We start from the raw sequence: 24,478 nt of genomic DNA on the forward strand, positions 1-24,478 counted from the left end.
TTGTTTATAAAAGTCTTTAAATCAAAATTTAGGCATAAAGGTATAAATATGGAGGTTTTTTTCTGTATAAAATACACTGGTCGTATGTTTTGCATGAAACAATAAAAAGGAGTCATTGTTATCGTTTCATTCAAATAAAAGAGAAAGCTGCGTTTAAAATTCAAAAAGGAAAATGTTAACTAAAGAGCACAGCCAGTCTATACGAAGAAAAAGCCCGTAGTAAAACTAGAATAAAGTAGACTGTTCGACTCTGGTAAGACAATATATCTAGTAGAAGGAAATACTTTGAAATTATATCATTATGAATCTTGTTCCAGTCCACCAGAAATAAATGGTCGGAGAACTGTAAAATAATGAAGAAGAACTGTACGCACCCCCCCCCCCCCCACACACACACACACACGCACGCACGCACGCACGCAGAGAAAACTGTCTACTATGCCAGCATAGTCAAATGCGTGGCGACTTTTTACAATATCCAATAGAAACAAAAGGGGGAAAAAAAAAGAAAAAAAGAAAACAAGACCCAAACAAATGAACTACAAGTAAATGTTACCAAAGGCAAGATTAGTTACTATCCTTTCTACATGAATAAGTTTGTTTTGTTCTTTAACTTTTCCAGCGTTTTTAGTTCAATAAAAAAGTAGGTTCAAGTATGTTAAAGTTAGAACGTAAAAAAAAATTGGTTGCCATGTGTCTGGCAAAGGAAGTCTCGCTAATCGCTTAAATATCGAAATTCAAAGAGAAAAATAACAAATAACTGTCATCAGTCAACGGAACTGGATATTTTTATTATCAGTTTTTTTGTTCAATTTTCCATATTTAAATGATTATTGTGGTTGCCCGTCCCGGACCTATAGCAGTTATTTTTTGTTCTAACTTAATACACTTGAACGTACGTTTCATTGAATCAAAATTACTTTGAAATAAAAAAAAAAAAAGCACAACAAAATATGCAGGTAGGAAAAAGAATAACTTATCTTTCATTTGGTAACATTTATTTATTGCCAAGTTGTTTTTCACCCCTGTTTTGTTTTGTTGGATATTGTTTAAAAAATACGGAAACGCATCTCTGAGATGAAAAAATGTCGTCGTTGGAAATAGACCCAGAAAGGAAATTTAAAAAATATGGCGACCATTATAAATGGTCAACATTACGTATAAAACTATCTACAAAATACATCCATTTGTTTTCCAATATGAATTCCGCTTGGAATTTTAAAATAATAATCAAACTAAAGTTATCTCTGACAAGGAGACCAAAACTTGTGTCTGTCTGCATGTTAATTGATCCGTAAGCAGCCATTTCCATATAAATTCTTTATAGATATTTCTACCATTCTATTTTCTATTCACAATAATAACGCTATCTAGATAAGTTTATTTTTCAAATTGAAGCTATTATTCATTTTTGAAATATTATTTAAAATCTTTCTACATACATTCGACTTAAATAGGTTATTTTATAACTTGTGTGTAGATAATATAAATATATTTCATGAAAATATGAACCCATCTACGCATATAAACAAAGCTATTAGATAATTTGATTTGTAATATATCAAAAAGCAAATTAAAATCTTTCAAAACTTACTTTTAATTTTTACGTATATATATATATATATATATATATATATATATATATATATATATATATATATATATTTGTGAGTGCAAAACTTTATTATAGCTTTGAAAAAAAGGAGACCGAGTTTTTTTGTATCCATGGCAAAAAGAAGAGCAGAGGGAAAACATTAAATGGAGGTAAAAAATTTTTTTAAATAAATAAGGGGGTAGAGTCAGTCGATTGGTTTTAGCCCTCACTCCTCAAAGTTGAATCCAAGGTTTTTTTTCCGTTTCCTTATACAAAGAAAAAAAAAACACTTTGAAAAGTGAGGGTCAAACCCAATCGGCTGACTCTACCCGCTTATTTATTTAAACTTTTTAAACCTCCATTAAATTTTTTTGCCCGTCTTTCTTTTTACCATCGATACAAAAAAAAAACTCAGTCTTTCTTTTTTAAACAGTTATATATATATATATATATATATATATATATATATATATATATATATATGTATATATGTATGTATGTATGTATGTATGTGTACATATTTCAGTTTTGATATATTTAGAGATAAACAATGAAAAAATAATACTGAATATTTTATTTTTGATAAAACTATTTTCCATGTCTTTTTATTTCCACTTTTTCTACATTAATTAAAGCTTAACTAAGTCGTTGAATAATATTAATTCTGATAACTATATGTTCCATATCTTTTAGTTCATAAGCAGGATTAATGTATAAAGTGTGTTATATGATTATAAACCATACTATGACATATAAAATTGCATATCACAAATATTTATAGAAATGTCACTGCTTGTCCATAAAGTTCACGATCAATTGCAGTCCGATTTTCGTATCTGCAAAACATTGTAAAAATTGTCAAAAAATGTTTGAAAGGTGCTTGATAAAGTCAGCAGATCAAATTATTGTTGGGTGGTGGCGTCGTCGACGCTTTCTGATCTTTCTTTTAAAAATGTTTTAATAACTTTTTTTTTCATATAAAATTTTAACCCAGAATAAAAAGACCGAAAGACGTGACAGCATGTCGAACGCCATTTCTGTTTGATTATTTGTTTTAATATCTTCAAAAACAATGACTCACTGTCCAAATAAATCGAATTATTTTCTTATATATATATATATATATATATATATATATATATATATATAATGTGTGTGTGCATGTGTGTGTATATTATTTATATATACGCATATATATTATTAATTTATATACATATATATGCATATATATCATTTGTATATACATATATACGTGTACATATATATCATTTACAATTTACATAAAAATACACACAAACGCACACACACATTTACATGAAAGAGACTGCTAAATTTATTTGTGGTACATTTAATTTGGAGAATAATATGTATTTAAATGCTAAAGTGCTCAATACTGCTAAAAGTAGAGCAGCTTTTAACATAATGACATAAAATTCAAACTGTCTCACATAATTCAGACGTAAATGAGTTAACACAATGAAAGAAACTCATTTCTCAAAAATTTTCATCACTCCAAAATTGTTTTGTTATGTTGAGTTATTTGACCCTGAAAATATCGTTAGGGCGTTATGTGGATAATGTCAATGGATGTTAATCAATATGTATATATATATATATATATATATATATATATATATATATATATATATATATATATATATATTGTATATATATATGCATATATATATTGTATATATATATGTGTATATATATATTGTATATATATTTATATATTGTATATATATTTATATATTGTATATATATATTATATATAATATATATATATAATGTATATATATATATATTGTATATATATGCATATATATTGTATATATATGCATATATATTGTATATATATATGTGTATATATATATTGTATATATATTTATATATTGTATATATATTTATATATTGTATATATATATTATATATCATATATATATATATAATGTATATATATATATATATATATATATATATATATATATATATATATATATATATATATATATATATATATACTTATTCTTAAGATTATGTGAAAGTATATATCCTTGAGTTATAATTTTCATATATTATATTTCCAATTGAAACACATATTAAGCTCAATGAAAGTGAATTTCTACCCCCAGAGCAGGTATTTTATTAGTTATCATTCCAAGTGCCAAAGGAGGAAATCAATTCAGACTCAAGTTTTTTATTATTTTTTATATTTTATTATTCCATGTTTTTTTTTTTAGGCAGACGCCGAAATTTCCATGATACTACGACTTACAAGTGTTTCGTGGAAGATAAAATTAAAGAAAAAACAAAAAAACTTAATGTCTTTAAATTTATGTTTTTAAAAACTTTACATTTCTCGATTTATTTTTCTTTCGCCAATGTCTATTTTCCTCTCATACATTAAACTCTCTAGCTGTTTTTGATATCCATTCGTCTTTGAAGAATTGTTTAGTGATCTTTTCAACGAAATACGTGTCAGACGTAATTTAGTGAAAATTTAGGCGCCAGCTTAAAAAGAAACACACAGAAGAGAATTAGAAGAACAAACTAAAAAACTAATAAAGATTTTATGAGTGTAATTGTTGGCATTTGGAATCGAAGCTAGTTGTATATATATATGTATATATATATATATATATATATATATATATATATATATATATATATATATATATATATACCGACACACACACACACACACACACACACACACACACATATATATATATATATATATATATAAATGTATACGCATATTTATTTATTTGTGTTTGTTCATAGTTATTATAAAGTGTGCGAATAATGGAGTTATTAGTCAAATAATGAATCATGGCTTAAGTTGTTCAGAAATAAAAGTGATCACCATGATTGCTTTTTTTAATATTCAAAAGTTTTAAAAACATCTGTTTCCTTTGCTGTCCATTTCAAATTCGTCAAAGAAATTCTTCAAAGGTTGTAATTTAGCAGAGTTCAGCGTTTGTCGGGTTTTACTTATATTGATATACTTGGGAAATGTATGAATGCATCTCGCACTTGCTATGTGTATAATAGTAGTGCATACTACACTCTAAAGCTTTGGCAGAGCAACTAATCTGGAAGAATAAAAACAACAAAGTTTGTAGATTTCCAGAAGACTTGCATATGAAGGATCGTAAATGGTTAAGAGAGTAGGTAGACAGCCACCTTCGGACTCCACTTCCAAGTTGTGCGCACACAGTAAAGAATTAGTGCAACATTAAAGTTTTTCTTATTCCGAAATAACTGCTCTACTAAGGCTTTGGAATCTATTCTACGCAACTATTTTACCAATAGCAAGAAGGAAATAGGTTCATACCTATTTCAAGTGTACAAACGTAAGTAATTTAGAACTCAGTTAAATTAGATCATTTTAAATCTTTCTCCGTAGAATTATGGAGTTGTGAGTCGAAATTTTAATCCGAACAAATCGCGATGATTTCTTATAGTGATTTAAAAGTTTTTAAACATCGTTTATTTTTTGTATTGTTTACTGTAATTTTCTTTCTAGTCAAGTCATGATCAGTATCTTTCCTCATTCGTCGATATTTATAGACTGTTTGGACCGAGCGAGGGGCACAAACACTAAGATTGATAGAGAACAGAGCAGGGTGGAAAGAACGAAAACCCAAAAGAGGATCCGATCCACTACTTCGGCCACTTCCTGCCATTGCTTCATGAGAGCCACTTCTTTGCTCCTTTCCTCTTCCTTGTTCAGCAAAAGTTGTAACTTTTCCAGGATCTCCTCGGCCTCCCAAGAGCGCGGAAATTCCCGGTGAAGTGCCGTCTGCACGGTGGAACGCGCGTGTAGGGCGCTGCCTCGCCGGCTCAGACTGCTGTCCTCGATCGTCCGACTCGAGTTGGCGATTTGGTCGCTGCTCCCGAACTCAATAAGATTACATCCCGATTCGCTCGGGTGCGGACGGGTATACTTTCGATTTCGTTTTACCACGACTTGGAATGAAGACGACTTCACTTCTTCGAATTTAATCTGAAAAAAAAAAAAAAATTAAAAAGTATGAAATAATAATAATAATAATAATAATAATAATAATAATAATAATAATAATAATAATAATAATAATAAATACAAACAAGAGAACTTGCTCATTTATTGACGTAGCCTGCCCTTTCAGTACCAGAATGCGAGAGAAAGAACAAGAATAAATAAATAAATACTAATGGGAATTATTTAGACTCTGGAAATCTAAAGAAGTCAAGGTGATTCCCATTGTGATTTGAATGCTTGGGACAATAACAAAAATCCACCACAAATGGCTTAATCAGATTTTACAATCTTACAAAAAGCTTGCATGTTGGGAACAGCGGAAGTGTTAAGGTATAGCTTGAATGTTTAAAATAAATAAATAAATAAAAAAAGTCATAAAGTTAAGAATGTTATGAAACAATAATATATCAACACCTCGAATTGTATGACAGTCAAGGTGAATCTCATTGTAATTGAAAAGCTTAGGGACATGACAAAAAAGCCACCATAAATGGCTTAATCAGATTGACAAGACAATATCTTTTACAATTTTGCAAAAGGCTTGCCCGTTGGGAACGGCGACAGTATTAATACACCTTGAATGTCTAAATTCAAAGGAATTGACCTGATGTTTAAGAAAGAAAATATAACTAAAAACATCCAAAGGTTGAGACTACTATAATAATAATAATAATAATAATAATAATAATAATAATAATAATAATAATAATAATAATAATAATAAGCACTCGAAAACGAGAACTACAAAATCCTATGGGACATGGACATACAAACGGACAAACCCATCCAAGCAAGAAGACCAGATGTCGTAATAATTACTAAGAAAGAGAAATCCTGTCAAATCGTAGACTTTGCTGTCCCAGCTGACCACAGGGTGAGTATGAAGGAAAAGGAGAAACGAAGCAAATACACAGAACTAGCCAGAGAGTTAAAAGGGATTTGGATGATGAAGAAAATCAAAATAGTACCGATAATAGTAGGAGCACTAGTAACAATTCCGAAAAACCTGGAAAAAAGAATGGCAGAAATTGGAATCAGAGGAATAACTGCAAAAATACTACGCCTAATGATAATGAAAACGGCTGAAATATTAAGGAAAACCCTTGAATGCGGAGAATAACACAAGACAATATAACGAAGAAGTGTTACAAGGAATGAAGAGCATCGAAGCTGCAGAACTACATGTTCTATACTATTCATGCATCCCCACTATTATTTCACCACCGTTCCCCCAATAGAAAATTGATACCAAAGAGCCGAGAAGGGTCAAGGAGGATGGAAAGACCGAGGAGGGGGCACTGGCCAGACCTCCGCTGGACAAGTGTGAAGAGAACTGGGATCTTGGGGAGGCTTAGTACCACTCAAATTCCAGTATAAACCAATGCCCACTGTCAGCGAGAAATCAATGGTAAGAGGCTGGTGTGATGATGCAAATTTATTTGCAAATGCTATCGAAGGAGGAGGTAATCCTATACCTACGTAAGAGCCAAATAAGTTCTAAGATGGAGGACTGTTACCACATCTGGGGAGTAGCCCAATAGAGTACCAAATAATATTCGAAAGCTAGTGAGGAAAGGGCCTTTTCGCCTCACGAAGGAGACGTCGCGGATTTATTTCTGCTCTATCGTTGTTTTCATAGCAGGTGCTCGACTGAGACTCAATCGCTGGTTTTCCTCTTCGTAAAACCTTCTCAGCAAATACTCGACTGGCTACAACAAATGTCAATAATTTACTTTACTCTCTACATGTGCCTAAACATAAACCAAATTTCTGAGGAAAACAGGTTTTGTCCGTCTATGGTACACAATACCGAGCAGTGCTTCTAAACAAAATAAACATAGTCGTTTTCTAGTATACCTCTTATGTAATAAAACCCTACCCAATTTTCATCATTACTGATTATTGATGTGTAGTCTCATCGGCTACCTGACGCTCATTTACCCTTATACTAGAGTAGTCTCTAAAGTTATATCTAATTTTATGGAAAGTGAAAAAAAAAAAACTATATTTAATTTATGCAGAGTTGAAAAACCTATATTTAATTTTATGGACAGTGGAAAGACCTATATCTAATTTTATGACCAGTGGAAAAACATATATCTAATTTTATAGAGAGTGAAAAAACCTATATAAAATTTTGTGCACAGTGGAAAAACAAAAAAAACATATATTAAATTTTATGGAGAATGGAAACACTTATACCTAATTTTATAGAAAGTGAAAAAACATATATCTAATTTTATGCAGAGTGGAAAAACCTATATCCCATTTTATGGAGAGTGGAAAAACCAATATCTAATTTTTGGGAGAGGGAGACAAACCTATATCTAATTGTTTGGAGAGTGGAAAAACCTATATCTAATTTTATGACCAGTGGAAAAACCTATGATATTTTATGGATAGTGGAAACACCTATACCTAATTTTATGCATAGTGCAAAAAGCTATATCTAATTTTATGGAGAGTGGAAAACGTAACATCTAATTTTATGCAGAGTGTTAAAAACTATATCTATTTTTATGGAGAATGGAAAAACCTATATCTAATTTTTTGGAGAGAGGAAAAACCTATATCTAATTTAATGCAGAGTGGAGACATCTATATCTAATTATATGGAGAGTGAAAACACCTATACCTAATTTTATGGAGAATGGCAAAACCTATACCTAATTTTATGCAGAGTGGAAGAACCTATATAATATTTTATGAGAGTAAAAAAAGCCATATCTAATTTTTTGCCGAATAGAAAAAGCTAAATCTCATTTTATGGAGAGTAGAAACACTTATACTTTATTTTAAGCAGAGAGGAAAAACCTATATCTAATTTAATGGAGAGTGGAAAAACAAATATCTAATTTTTTGGAGAAGGGGAAAAACCTATATCTAATTGTTTGGAGAGTGGAAAACCTATATCTAATTTTATGTAGAGTGGAAAAACCTATATAACATTTTATGGATAATGGTAAAACCTATACCTAATTTTATTCATAGTGGAAAAACCTATATCTAATTTTATGGAGAGGGGAAACACTTATACCTAATTTTTGTAGAGAGGATAAACCTATATCTAATTTTATGGAGTTTTGAAAAACCTATATCTAATTTTATGCAGAGTGGAAAAAACTTATACTTAATTTTATGCAGAGTGGAAAAACATATATACAATTTATGCAGAATGAAAAACTTATATATTATTTTATGGAGAGTGAAAAAACTATATCTTATTTTATGGAGAGTGGAAAACCCAACATCAAATTTTATGGAGATTGGAAAAAACTATATCTATTTTTATGGAGAGTGGAAACACTTATACTTAATTTTATGGAGAGAGGAAAACCCTATATCTATTTTATGGAGAGTGGAAACACTTATACTTAATTTTATGGAGAGAGGAAAACATACCTAATTTTATGGAGAGTGGAAACACTTATACTTAATTTTATTGAGAGAGTAAAAACCTATATCTATTTTTATGGAGAGTGGAAACACTTATACTTAATTTTATGCAGAGTGGAAAAACATATATACAATTTTATGCAGAATGAAAAACCTATATCTTATTTTATGGAGAGTGAGAAAAACTATATCTCATTTTATGGAGAGTGGAAAACCCAACATCTAATTTTATTGAGATTGGAAAAAAACTATATCTATTTTTATGGAGAGTGGAAAAACCTATATCTAATTTTTGGAGAGAGGAAAAAACCTATATTTAATTTATGGGGAGTGGAAAATCTATATCAAATTTAATGCAGAAAGGAGACACATATATCGAATTTTATGGAGAGTGGAAACACCTATACCTAATTTTATGGAGAATGGAAAAACCTATACCTAATTTTATGTAGAGTGGAAGAACCTATATTTAATTGTACTTACAGTGGAAACACCTATATCTGATTTTATGCAGAGTGAAAAAACCTATATAATATTTTAGTGAGAGTGGAAAAAACTATATCTAATTTTTTGCCGAATAGAAAAAGCTGAATCTAATTTATGGAGAGTAGAAACACCTGCAACTTCTTTTATGGAGAGTGGAAACACTTATATTTTATTTTATGCTGAGTGGAAAAACCTATATCTAATTTTATGAAGAGTGAATGAACCTATATAAAATTTTGTGTACAGTGGAACAATCTATATCTAATTTTATGAAGAGTGGTTAAATCTATATCAATTTTTGTGTACAGTGGAAAAACCTATATCTAAATTTAGGAGAGTGGAAAAACCTATATGCAATTTTGTGCAGAGAGGAAAAACCTCTACCTTATTTTATGGAGAGTGAAACACCTATATCTAATTTTATGGAGAGTGGAAACACTCATATCTAATTTTATGTAGAGTGGAAAAACCTATATCTGATTTTATGGAGAGTGGAAAAACCCATATCTGATTTTATGGAGAGTGGAAAAACCTATATCTGATTTTATGGAGAATGGAAAAACCTATATCTAATTTTATGCAGAGTGGAAATACCTATATTTGATTTTATGGAGAGTGGAAAAACCCATATCTGATTTTATGGAGAGTGGAAAAACCTATATCTAATTTCGTGGAGAGTGGAAATACCTATATCTGATTTTATGGAGAGTGGAAAAACCTATATCTGATTTTATGGAGAGTGGAAAAACCTATATCTAATTTCGTGGAGAGTGGAAATACCTATATCTGATTTTATGCAGAGTGGAAAAAACCTATATAATATTTTGTGGAGGGTGGAAAATTTATATCTAATATTTTGCCGAGTGGAAAAACCTATATTTGATTTGATGGAGAGTAGAAACACATATACCTAATTTTATAGAAATTGGAAAAACCTATATTTTTAGCATCATACATCAAATGGCTACACGCTTATCTGGAGCGTCTTTCATATATAAATATCTACATATATTATCCATTCTATAAAAAAGGATATATCTCTACTATTACATAAAACTAATTTGTGTTTGTGTGTGTGTTTGTGTGTGTGTGTGTGAGTTCACAGAGCTTTCTCATACGTTCCGCAACAGCTGATCCTATCTTTTTCCTATTTCACACAAAACTAATTTGATAGTGTTCTTAAATATGTTTTGTACAGAAATTCATTCGATATGTATCGAAAAATCGAAAGAATCCGATCTTAAAAATAGTTTTTTCTCTTTTATAGTTAAAAACAGAATAATTTTTACGGGTAAATATTTACGTTACACCGGCCAATGGAGATAATAAAATAACAGCAAATCATTTCTTCTTAAAAAAAGATTTATTATAATCTGGAGATATCGAAGAAGATTCGACTACAGATTGAATTATCCCTTTTTCAAGCTATTTTCACCATTTAATTTTAATTTTTTTTTATTAATGAGTTCAATTTAGGATAAAAAAGAGGTACCATTTAAAATCACTGCAAATCACTTTATAGCTTGCATATTTTAAAACTAAACATTAATCAGAAGTGATTTTTCCAGGGTATACATCATCGAGCCCAAATATCAACTGACGTGATATTGTAAACAAACGCAGACGCATTGTAGTGAATGACATTATAATCATTTAAAAAGAGAAATTTGCGAATTAGTTCACCGAAAAAATTATTCTTCGTAATATATTAATATTTCGTAGATAGATGAATTAGATAATTATACATGCGTAATATCTGCATAAATTAAAATATCATGTTTAAGCGTATTGTACGACCAAGTAACCCCGGGCTTCCAGATAGTATATATATATATATATATATATATATATATATATATATATATATATATATATATATATATATATATAAGTGAAATTGTCATTGTGTCTGTGTCTGTGTGTGTATATTTCCCTTCGAAACTACTCTGTCGACTTTCCGTCTACAGACTCGAGATGACAGAGGGCTATTGGGATTTTGGTACTTATTTTAATCGGTTTTCGGACAGAAATTTTGCTGTCAATGGGTCAAAGTTCAACGATTTGACCATATAAACTCTACCAAATTCCTCCGACAATTTTGGGTCTAAACACTTGAATTTTGGACATGGATAAAACTTTTTAACTTGATTTGAGCCCAAAACAATTAAGGGGTCAAAACCGGGGTCAAAGTTTTAAAAAATTGACTTCTGCGGTCTCTATCGAATTACTCAGCCAATTTTTGTTCTATACATTTGAAATTTTATATAAAGGGTATTCAGACATAGGGCAAGGGTTTTAATCAGTTTTTGGCCGAAAATTTGGTTGCAAAAGGGTACAAAGTTAAAGAAATTGACCTTTGCAGTCTCAAGCAAATTATTCAGCTAATTTTGGATCTAAACATTTGAAAGCTTACATAAAAGGTATTCACATATGCAACAAGTTTTTAATCAGGTTTTGGACGAAATTTTGGCTGTCAATAGGTCAAAGTTGAAATTTTAGATGAAGGTTACTGAGACATGAGTCAAACTTTTAAATTTATATATATATATGAGGTAAATTTATTTAAATTTTGACCCCAATTTTGACCCTTTAACATTTATTATTTTTTATTTCAAATCAAAATACAAAGTTATACCCATGTCAAAGTTGCCTACATCTAAGTTTTTAGACCCAAAAGTGGCCGAGGAATTAGTAGAATCTGCAATAGTCAATCCTTTCAATTTTTACCTTTTGGCAGCCAAATTTTTGCCCCAAACTGATAAAAATTATTGCCGCGTGTCTGCATACCCGTTATGTATAAATTTCAAATGTTTAGACCCAAAATTGACTGAGTAGTTTGCTAAACACCGCAGAGGTCAAATATTTTGAACTTTAACCCCTTGGAAGCTCAAATTTTCAACCCAAACCGATCAAAACGCTTGCCCTATCTCTGAATACCCTTTATGTAAAATTTAAAATGTTTAGACCAAAAATTGACTAAGTAATTTGGTAGAGACCGCAGAGGTAATTTTTTTTTTTAAATTTTGACCCCAATTTTGACTCCTAAACATTTATTTTTTGGGGCTCAAATCAAATTGACAAGTTTGATCCACGTCCAAGTAACCTACATTTAAAATTTCAAGTGTTTAGACCCAAAATTCACGGAGGAGTTTGGTAGAGTTTTCAAAAGTAAAATCATTGAAATTTGACTGTTTGACAGCAAATTTTCCGAAAACCGATTAAAAAGATTTTCTCAAATCTCAATACCCCTTATTTCAAATCTCGCATCTCTACACCGAAAATGGACAGAGTTATTTGGTAGGGAAATGTAACATAATAATAATAATAATAATAATAATAATAATAATAATAATAAGAAGAAGAAGAAGAAGAAGAAGAAGAAAAAGAAAAAAGGAGGAGAAGAAGAATGAAAAGAAGATAACCCGTACCCCAAAACAATCATAAACCGTAAATACTAGCCAATAATTTAAATTCCTCACTAGAAATATAAAAAAAAATAATAATAATAAAAAATAAAAATAAATTAAATATATTAAAAAACCCAGAAGGAGATCGACCACAAGGAACCAAGGGGGGGGGATAGTAAAATACTTAAATGAATATCTAATATACTAAAAATATTAATAAATTACAATAGAAAAATGCAAGCATGAAAAGTAATATTGTTAAGCTTAAACAAGGACTAGTTGTTAAAAAAGGACTAGTTGTTAAAACTGGAAAAGAAAAGGACAAAATATTCTAGTAAAAATTATTATAAATTTATAACTTAAAAATTGCAGCATTAAGAATTGATTATATAATGTCATAAAATGAATTTAAAAGATTCTTAATGCTGCAATATTTTTAGTTATAAATTTATTATATTTTTTTACTAGAATAACTTGTCCTTTTCTTTTCCAGTGTTAACAACTAGTCCTTTACTTTTTCATGTTTAAGCTTAACCATATTACTTTTTATGCTCATATTTTTCTATTGTAATCCATGATTTTCCCAGGCTTCCATTAAATTCACTTGTTATTTGTTTAATTTCAGTTTTATTTTATGCCCTCATAAACACATATGTAATAACAACGTACGGCACTCGTCTACTTTCAATAAAATCCCCCAATTATCTCTCTTTCATGCTTTCATTAGTGAATTAGTAGCAACATTAGTCGCTGAAGCTTGGTAAAAAGCGTCACTTACCTCCTTACATATTTTTACGATTTTGAACCCCAGAAAATTCATCAGAACTTTTGTTTTACTGAACGAAAATTGAAAATATTTTTTTTCATAATATAACCGCGTAGGTGATCTATAAACTGCAATAGTTGTTTGAAATTTAGTCGAAAAATGAGTGAGCGGTGAAGCTTTATAGAGGGCTCCTTCAGTCTTTGACAGACTATGGATATCAACGGAGGGATACCTGCGTGTGAAATTTTTGTGACAGAAGGTGCACAATCTCCAACCACACCTCTCCTTAATCGACATTGTTTAATACCAGTGGCTAGCGAAGTGTGTATAGAACGACTGGACACAAATGCTGAGATAAGCGGAGAGCTCATACAGCGCATAGAATTCCCAAATGGTCATCTATCTGGTACTAACCAGGTTCAACGTTACTTAACTTTGGCGATCTGACGAGAACCGTTGTGTCAATGCGATATGCGGTGAAGCTTTAAAGCAGTTCTAAATGATTAAAGCTGCCACTTAACCATATATTCAAACACGGTATTGTTTGAATGATAGATTAATAAGAATATTCGCCTTTCATTAAATTATTTTAAGTCATTGTTGAACCCTTTACGAGACGATTAACAACTTCGAAACGTAGATTAATCTGTGTAGAGTTTTCCTGATTTTTATATAATTTCACTTATATATATATATATGTATATATATATATATATTTATTTACACACACACACACACACACACACACACACACACACATACACACACATATATATATATATATATATATATATATATACATATCATTTGCTGAGATGAATTACTGAAATTTATCCATTCAGGAAAAGCTGCATTTTGCTTAAAGCAACGAATTCATCACGGTCTTTCTGAGACGCCATTCTTATTAAAAAGAAAAAAAAATACGAAAACTAAAATGGCTGAATTCTTATTACCTGATGAATGTATTCCAATTTGTAACATATTGCCTTCGATGCAACGACAATGAACGATCTGAGACAGGGCGGTAAAGGAGCTTGGTGATAACCGCGGTTGTTAATGTTCGATACGAACACGGCTAAAATAACAGACAGCGACGTCAGGGCCATTATCACCGTCAAGTAGATTCCTACAGAAATAAAAAAAAAACCAAACAAAACAGAAAGCATATTATTTTATTTGCTTACACATTAATGCATGGACATCACGATTACAAAAACGTCATATAAAATTCAAAATCTTATTTCGATAATATTAAAACATTGATAAAATATATCAAATAAAAATGGTTTATTTTGAATTATTGAAGTTGGACGAGCAATTTATAGTAAAATAATTTGTAGAAGATATACATCATAATCATGTTCACACACCGGCTACTGTTAGATTTGCAAAGGTAAGCAACGTTAAGCTTCGTTAGCACCAGATGGGTGACAATTTTGGATTACTATACACTCTATGTATGAGGATCCATATACTCCTGCAAAAATTGCAAACCCTAACGTCGTCATCTCTTCACATGCGACTGGGGAATGCTTGTGATTTTCATACTCCCATGACATTTCCTTCTCTGGGGGAAGCTGGTTAAATGCCGATAAAAAAAAGTGTGGAATCAAAATACTATCAATAAATGATGTAGAGGAAAAGTAAAATACACGCGTGACGGTAATTGATTTATTTTAGGGACTGAAAATTAAACAAGTTGACGCTTAAATGCGAATTAGTGACTGCTTACATTCGAACCGTAAATTTAACTTTTATACGTACATACTAGTGATGAGACGATTCCAATATTTTTCCCGAATCCGATACAATTACAGATTCCGTACTAAATTTCCGATTCCGTTACAATTATAGATTCCGTACTAAATTTCCGATTCCGTTACAATTATAGATTCCGTACTAAATTTCCGATTCCGTTACAATTATAGATTCCGTACTAAATTTCCGATTCCGATAAAATTACCGATTCCGATTCCGATGATTCCGATGATTCTTTATAAATCTCTAAATATTTTGCTGAATTTTTACAAAATTATTATTTTGTCCCGATTACTGTAAACACACGTCTGAAATGTGCATGTACTTTCTCAGACGTAAAGACACACTTGTGACAGGATGATCTAGAGATTTTAGTCTTACTGGAAGTTTAAAATCAATGGATATTGATTACTTTATTACTACAAGCAGTGGAAGATTTTGTTATAAAAACAAAATCAAACAAAATAGATAATTAAAGAAATCGGTTTTGGCATTGGAAAACAGGCTCAAATTTTCCCGATTCCATACAGATTCCGATACCATTAAAAGCTCCGATTTTTCCGATTCCCGATTCTGATAATCGGCCCAACACGAAATAAGCACATACCTTAATATTCATTACTATTTCATCGCTTACGAAGTTGCCGCGAATGAAACGTTTTATAGCTTACGTAGCTGCTTCTATTTTAATATCTAAGACTTAAAGGCACGCATGGAATAAACATATGCATAAATTTATCACGTAATACATATTACTTCCGCTTATGCACGTATTGAATATCAAACGCTTACACTGAATTTATATATGGACTAGTGGGGGGTACCCGGCGATGCCCGGGTGTTTTGAGGTAACTCAAAACTCAGGGGGGGGTGTTAAAATAATAATAAAAAATGTTTTGGTAGGTGAGTATGAGGATCGAACACGTACCCTTGAGTTGGAAATTAATGTGTGAAAAAAAAACCTTGCGACGTTAACCATGGGCTACCGCGACATACAACGAAGACAGGTTTGAATTTATTTATTTAACTATAAAAACAGGCCTCCGCAATAAAAGTTAACTCTGCTGCTTCCATTTGAACTAATTAAATAGGTCAAATAGAAGTCACGCAGTTGTTTACCCAAATTTGACTGTTCCCTCCCCCAAACAGATGTTGGGGAGAGGGAAACCAGCTCCCAAATTGTCCAGATTGAATAGCAATTGTCTGATGTACAACATTGATTAAAGCTGATTGCTTCTGGACGTTTCCTGGAGTAATGCCGAGGACTTGTTAACTTTGAATTAGTTTCGCTTTTTTATACGAAAAAGCCTCATCAACACGCGAGAAGCCAAAATAGCAATAATTTTGTAAAAATCGACGTAAATAAATCTAGATGCGACGCTCTTTCCCAAATTGTACATATTATTATTTAGGACCCATATAAACAGTTGTAAGCGATCGTAACGACCCCGGAACCGTGTGCGAGAAAAGCCTTTTGAAGACATACACGAAATGGTCACACACATTTTGCCTTTTATATATATATAGATTGAACTCAGTAGTTTTATTCAACATATCGATATGACGTACAGTAAGTTCGGTCCTAGATATGACCTTAACCTATATCGAGTGGTGAGGCCCCAGTTTGCGGGCTTTGGGGAGTGTGAAACCACCCTTTAATTGCCATTGTTCCCAGGTCCACTCTGACCCGGAGTGGTAGTACCTGTTAGTGTTCCAACGATGGGTTAAATAAAAACCGACTTGAAAACAACAAATATATTCTATTAAAAATTTTTTTCTTCAAAATCTTTGGATTCGGCATTAAATAACCTGAAAAGGGTTGATATGCCGTAAAACAAAAACAATCAACCTACACTAAGTTCATATCATTTTAAAATATATTTCAGCCTGACATAGCAGAGTGACAACATGCCACAATGGCGCAGCTTTTTTCGGAATGTATCCTCGACTGGTATGAATTACTCTGTCCCGTAGCGTTATGTAACACTATTAAGCAATATGTAACGTCCAGAGAACGAAGCCTTTTTTCAACTGCATCAGATGGCCAATAAAATACATTGTTTACTGTGTCTATTGTTTAGGCATAAAATAATATAAACTGTGTTGATTTGTTTAAAGTGATGTCTTTGTTTACCCATAAAACAGCTTTGCATTATTTTAAGTTACACCCGGCGATATTATTAAATGAGAATCCTCAACCAGAGCAACGGGACTTATAGCCGTCTCGTCACGATAAAAAATCTGTTAGACGAATCGATTTTGTATATTTAGGGGAATTGAGAAAGTAAATCCACTTCCACAAAGAAACGTTTTCTTTCTTTTTCTTGCTTTCTATGCTGCTCCAGACGTTATTTTGTCTTAAAAAGTAACTTTCCGTATGTATAAACAAATATTTCAATTTCTCATGTCATACATACCAGTGCCACTTCTTATGTAGATTCAGAACATCAATGCGCTTACATTGAAGTCATATATTAGTAGTATGTTCTTTCTTTCTAATTTTTTCCCTTCTTAAGCATATCGATATGGCATACAGAAAGTTCAGATCTTTTTTCTAAATCTCATCTTAATACTCCTAATACTCTTTAACCACGAAATTGTCATACGTAAAATTTTATCTCTGCTATTAAATAAAAGGACAGTTGTCTGTGTATATGTTTGTATGTTTGTATATTAGGTTAAAAGTAAAAAAAAACAAACAAACAAACAAAAGGACAAAACAAATAACCACCAATTTCATATATTCTGGATCGGCGTTGTCCTGGATGAAAAATATCTAAAATTTAAAAGCAAGTATTTATTCTTTAAGGGACAACTGGGTCAGATTTCATTATTATGATCATCATTTTTTTTTATCCATTTTCTATGCTATGATGTACTATTTCCAAAAATAAAAGTGCCGACTCATTCATTAAGGAATTGATTATATGAAGTAGACTTATATGGATGTGTATGTCCAGCAAAAGAGGCATGTGTTAAGTGGGGGATAAAGTAGTAATTTGGTAGAGTGAGAGAGAAAATGGTAGGTGGAAATAGAGAATGATATAGAGATTAACGTTTAAAAAAAAATAGGCTACAATTTTGCGCTGTGCAATGCCGGGCAGCCCTACTCGTCGTAAATAAATGACAATGTGTAATTTTTTTAATTATTAAATTAAGATTACTATTCTCATGTAACAACTGAAGTTCTTCCTGTGCATCTATTTGAATTCGAGAGTTGTCTAGTCGAACTTGAGCAGTAAAACACTTAAACCTGCCTGTACAGAATTTAGAACTGAAAATTGTTTAGAGTTAAAGTGTTCTCTTTCCGAGAACCATGAGTGCACCAAAGCGTTCGTTTATGTTATTCTGTTAAACATTTAATTCCTTATATTCACTCCAAACCAAGCACATTATCATTGGGACACAGTGTGCTACTATGATAACGTAAGGTAAGATCATATATAAGGCCATCTTTAGTGGGGAGTTGTACAACGATATATTTGGTTATATTACATTTAAATTTCGGAATGTTAATGCAACCGAAAAAAGGAGAGAGAATTCTAATGCTTGTAGTAAGAGTTGAAGCTTCAATTAGAAGAAAGGTGTTAATTAAGACGAATTTATTTTCTCAATTTCCCTAATAATATTGCCCATTGCGTCTACAATTCCAATATGAATTTTCAGAGCTTTAAACTATCATTGCATTGATATGTGTTATCACTCTTATCAGCACACACACAAACATATAAGAATAGCATTATAGACAAGACAAAAACCATATATTGGTATACATACACTTATTTGTCGATTTAATAAAGAAAAAGCGCATATACTCTTTATACTAAGGTATCTCAGATCTTAATGCTTCTTATCAGAAGAGGTTCTAGGGAGCTAGGTTGCAAACATTTCAATGTAACATATAGCTAAGAAGATAATTGGAGGGATAATAAGATATAAGGTATATAGGGAAGTGCGGGGTATATGTGAAAGTTAAACTAATGTAGGTAAACATAAGCTAAGTGGGGGCTCGATAGAAATTTGGAGCCATAAGAAGTGAGGGGTAGTAAAAGTAGGAGTATCATATAAAATTGGTGGAGATGGTGATGATATGGGGAAAAGACACAACGGGGGAGGGCTGTATAACGAACGAAGGACATGAGGTGATAGTTGAATAAAGTAAGATGATATAGGATGAAATGCGGTGAAAAGTAGAGTAAATAATCTAATGAAAAAATAGATACAAATACAGGTAAAAAGTCAAAATATAGTATAACATAAAGAGGGGGTGGATAGAGATAAACTAAACTAAACTAAAATAATACACACACACACACACACACACATATATATATATATATATATATAGTCATCCACATTCAGTACTATTTCGTTGTATCACAGCTCATCAGTGCGGCTGAAGCTAGGATCGAAACCCGACCGCCCAAATGACAGTCAAGACTTCTTACCATTACACGACTCGTCTGCTACTGTGCCGGTAGTGAATTAACGACATTTGACATCGTCCAAATGCCGAAGCTCGATTTGTTTACACGAAGAGCATCGCATGGCAGTTTGTATATTACTTTCCAATATGCTCAACCCAAGATAGGGAGTATTATATATACACAATTATATATATATATATATATATATATATATATATATATATATATATATATATATATATATATATATACATAATAGACAAAGAATAAAGATTTGCAATAGATAGGAGTAAGATAGAGAGATAAAATAAAATAAGTTGAATTATCTTCAAAGCAGTTTAAGAATATAAGGATGAGGGAAAAGGATACACACACACGCGCACACACACACACAAACACACACATATATATATATATATATGTATATATATATACATATATATATGGAGACAGAGAGAGAGAGAGAGAGAGAGAGAAAGAGAAAGAGAGAGATAATTAGCAAAAACATAAGGAGAAGGGCGGAAGTGGGCGAAGGAAAGCTAAGTGTAATAAAAAAAAGTAGAGTAAAGGGGGGGGGTCAGAATCTGAATGAGGTAAAGAAAAAATATACAAATATAGATTAATAAGTACAAGAACAAACGGAATAAAACAAGTGCCCGATGAAATAGAAGATAAAGGAAAAGAAAAATATATAACTCTCTATAATATCTATGGGTACGACTTCTTAAGATATATTTGCAACTGTAATTATAAATATAAATATAATTAATCTTCTTCTATATAAATAAAACAGTAAACGTATGTTTATGTGTAAATATATAGCAGGTAAACTCTTAAACTATTGGTCACATAGCTATGAAATTCTCAGGAAATAATATTCATGCACCAAGGGTGGTTTATAGCGAATAATATCCTTGCTTACATGCGTGTATATCGCATACAGACATCGGCAAATTTACATGTAAAACGTGCATTAAACATTAGCTGACATTTTTTGTTTTGTGTGCGCATGCGCGTACCTTCAGTTTTTTCTCAGTCTGGAATGCTCGTTTTTTTAAAAAAAAATTATTTCAATTCTAACTGATGACACCAACTCATTTTTTTCTGTCTTTGTATTAAAAAAAAAAAAAAATGAAATCATACGTAAATTTTACTCGCAGTTTGAAATTTGTAAATATGAAAACAAACCTATATATCGTTTTTACGATCTCATACTTACTTTATTTCATACATATTTTTAAGATGGTGGGGGGATGACACACAGAATACGGACCGTGCTGAAATAATAGCGTTATTATTTTGAAAGCCATTCTTGATATGGGGAGGGGGGCTATTATTTAAACTATTCTGTACTTTCACCTAACAATTTATTAAATAAAAAACTGACATGTATTATCTCTATTTTTGTTTAGTATTAGTTAACATTAAGTATTCGTTTCTCAATCCAATTTCTTGGTTAGTTTATTGTAAAGCAAGTGTTGCCTAATCACTAACTGCACTTTGAAATATTTAGTTTTTTGAGTAGCATGAATTTTAAATAAGGTGTTTCTACAGTGTAGTACCCATATTAAAAAATACAAACAATTTATAATGAAATCATGTATTTCAAAGTTTCAGAGTTATTTTCTGGAAGTGACGTCATGTGTTGATGATGTTGGGGGAGCAAGACACGATTATGTTGCTTTTAAAAATACTCTGAGAGAGGGCCAGTGAATGATTTCGCTGAAATGCTGTATCAGAACAGATACTACACTTTTAGGTATTTATTTGCTCCCTCACTGAGAAAATAAGGCACAAGGCCAATTTTTAATGTGAGGAGTGAAGGGGAAATGGGGACCAACTCCCCGGGGAGTAGGGGAGCTGGATAGTGACAATTGCTATGAAGGATTGCCCCTACATTGACCAAGGTCTTATATGTGAGGTTGCCCCCACATATGGTCTTTGCTTGCAGTATCTGCTGGAACAGTTTTCTACCAGGCATTACAAAATACCCGACGCAGCATATATTTTAAGAAGTGAGGAGGAGAATATGGAGCAAGTCCCGGAAATGTCTGAAGCAGTTTATGATCTCAAAAATACTTTATTTCACATATATTTTTAAAAGAAGTGGGGATACAGAGTCAGGCCTAGAAACGGTTAAAGCAGTTTATGATCTCAAAATTACTTTATTTCAAATATATATTTTAACAGTGAGAAGGGGGGGGGATATGGTGTCAGTCTGGGAAATTGCTGAAACAGTTTACGATCTCAAAATTACTTTATTTCATATATATCTATAAGAGACAGGGGGATATGAAGTCAGTCCTAGAAATGGCTGAGGCAGTTTATGATCTCAACTTTCCTATATTTCCTATCTATTTTTAAGAGGGAGGGGTGATATGGATTCAGTCCCGGAAATAGCTGAAGCAGTCAACGATCTCAAAGTTTCTTTATTTTTTATCTATTTTTAAGAGAGATGGGATGATATGGAATCAGTCCCGGGAATGGTTGTAGAACTTTACAATATCATATTTACATTATTTCATATATATTTTTTAAGACAGGGGTGAGGGAAAAATAACATATGAAATGTGGACTATGCTGAAACAATAACATTATTTAGAAAGCAATTCTTAATATACGGGGTATCTTTTTAACTATTCTGTACTTTAACCTAACAATTTAATAAATAAAACAGTGACATATGAAATACGGAATGTGCTGAAATAATAACGTTATAGTTAGGAAAGCCATTCTTAATATAGGGAGAGGAGGGTATTTTTGTAAACTATTCTGTACTTTCACCTCTCAATCTATTAAATAATAAACTGACGTACAAATTGCGGACTGTGCTGAAAGAATATTTACATATTTATTTGGAAAATCTGTTGAGTTCTAATCTAGAAATTATATAATTTCGCTTAAAATTATAGTTGCTGTGGTGGTTGTGGTGGGAAAAGAAACACAGTAATGACGAATTTTCTGTTGAAGCAAGTGTTACCTAATCACTAACCAAGACAATGTATTCATGTATTTAGTAGGAAATTCAATGATTCATCTACTAATAGTGAATTCATTTTTCTTAAAATTATGATGGCCTTGGTGGGAAGAGAAATTAGATCATATATGTTGTACAACACTTGTCGTCAGTATGTTAAATTGTTTTAAATACATAGTTACATTACCCGTCAGGTGGTAAGAAAATTATTTAATATATGTGTCGTACATTATCCGTCCTAGGAATTGTAAAATTATTTAATATATGTGTTGTACATTATCCGCCCTAGGAATTGTAAAATTGTTTAATATATGTGTTGTTAATCACATGTCCTAGGGAAGTTAAAATTATTTCATACATAATTTGTGTAATTCACGTCCTAGGTTAGGTAAAATATTATTTTGCTCGAGATAGCAAATGATATATAGACATAAAAAATTTCTCTCTCCTAAGAATAACAGATATGTTCAAACTTCATTTTTCTCATTGTTTTATTATACGGTCCTGAGCAACGACGGGTGGGCCTGCTACACACACACACACACACACACACACACACACACACACACACACACACACACACACACACACACGCACGCACGCACGCACGCACGCACGCACGCACGCACGCACGCACGCACGCACGCACGCACGCACGCACGCACGCACGCACGCACGCAATGTTGTATAGTAATAAATAATAATATATATGTATACATCTTACATATATTGTCTTATATATAAATTGAAGTGAGATTTTTGCTATTTGATTGTCGAAATAGCTTCATAAATAAAAGATACGAAAATGTTTTTATGTAAGATACTGCGCATATTCTTTCGTCTTCTCATTCAAATCCGTTTCTTATTTTTAAAATTTAATCCGACCCACAGTTTCTCTTGTTATTATTAATAATACCATCTACGTAGTTGGAAGAGATTACCATATATCACTTCTAAGTACTCTTTCCTGTTTCCTGATCACCGTCGGCAATTTTCATAACTGCAGTCTTCAGGCTTACATTGCCAATAAATCGTTTCTCTAGCTTTCTCATCGATTTCAGTGCTTGATGAGGCAATAGCCCATTTCATTCCATTATTTCATATATATTTTTTAAGACAGGGGCGAGGGAAAAATAACATACGGAATATGGACTATGCTGAAACAATAACATTAACTCCAATCTCTGGTCCCCCCTCGCCAATCTTTCACGAAAAACACCCGTCTAGCTGAATCCACTGTGAAAAATTTCCCCCACGCTTTATCTGTGCCTAAATCAAAACGTGGATTCCATGAACAAAGCTTCTTTCTTAGAACTACACGCCTGTGGAACTCTGTTCCGTCTGCCTGCTTCCCACCTGACTACAACTTGGATTTGTTCAAGTCCAACGTTAACAAATTCCTAACGAACCTCCCTCTTAAGTAAATATTTCATCAAATCTCCACACAAACGTAATGTACTTGCAATAACCCTTATCCCTGAGTGGCTTCCGGGCTTTGATAAGTGGTGACCACTGTGTAAAAAAAAATTCTTTACTGCCAATTAAGTGAGAAGTGTTAACTCGAATATGAGGATGTGCTCACCAAAGAAGAGACTCGATTTCTCCTAAGAGAAGAAAAATGAATTCACTATTAGTAGATG

The 24,478-nt window shown here is 31.7% G+C and overlaps 1 protein-coding gene across 1 annotated transcript in view; it reads right to left on the minus strand.

The window, feature by feature from the left end:
• Positions 1-3,621: 3,621 nt before the first annotated feature.
• The window catches only part of LOC145246740 (neuronal acetylcholine receptor subunit alpha-10-like), a 550,490-nt gene continuing 529,633 nt past the window's right edge, over positions 3,622-24,478 (minus strand). Inside the window, exons 9-10 of the mRNA XM_080108500.1 lie at positions 14,630-14,802; positions 3,622-5,603 (exon numbers count right to left, since the gene is read on the minus strand). Coding sequence (XP_079964626.1) covers positions 5,148-5,603; positions 14,630-14,802 — 629 coding nt within the window. The 3' untranslated portion in view covers positions 3,622-5,147. The remainder of the gene's footprint in view (positions 5,604-14,629; positions 14,803-24,478) is intronic.

Source organism: Euprymna scolopes, chromosome 24, assembly GCF_053919585.1.
Source record: "Euprymna scolopes isolate OS-2025 chromosome 24, ASM5391958v1, whole genome shotgun sequence".
In the NCBI taxonomy this organism is placed as follows: domain Eukaryota; kingdom Metazoa; phylum Mollusca; class Cephalopoda; order Sepiida; family Sepiolidae; genus Euprymna; species Euprymna scolopes.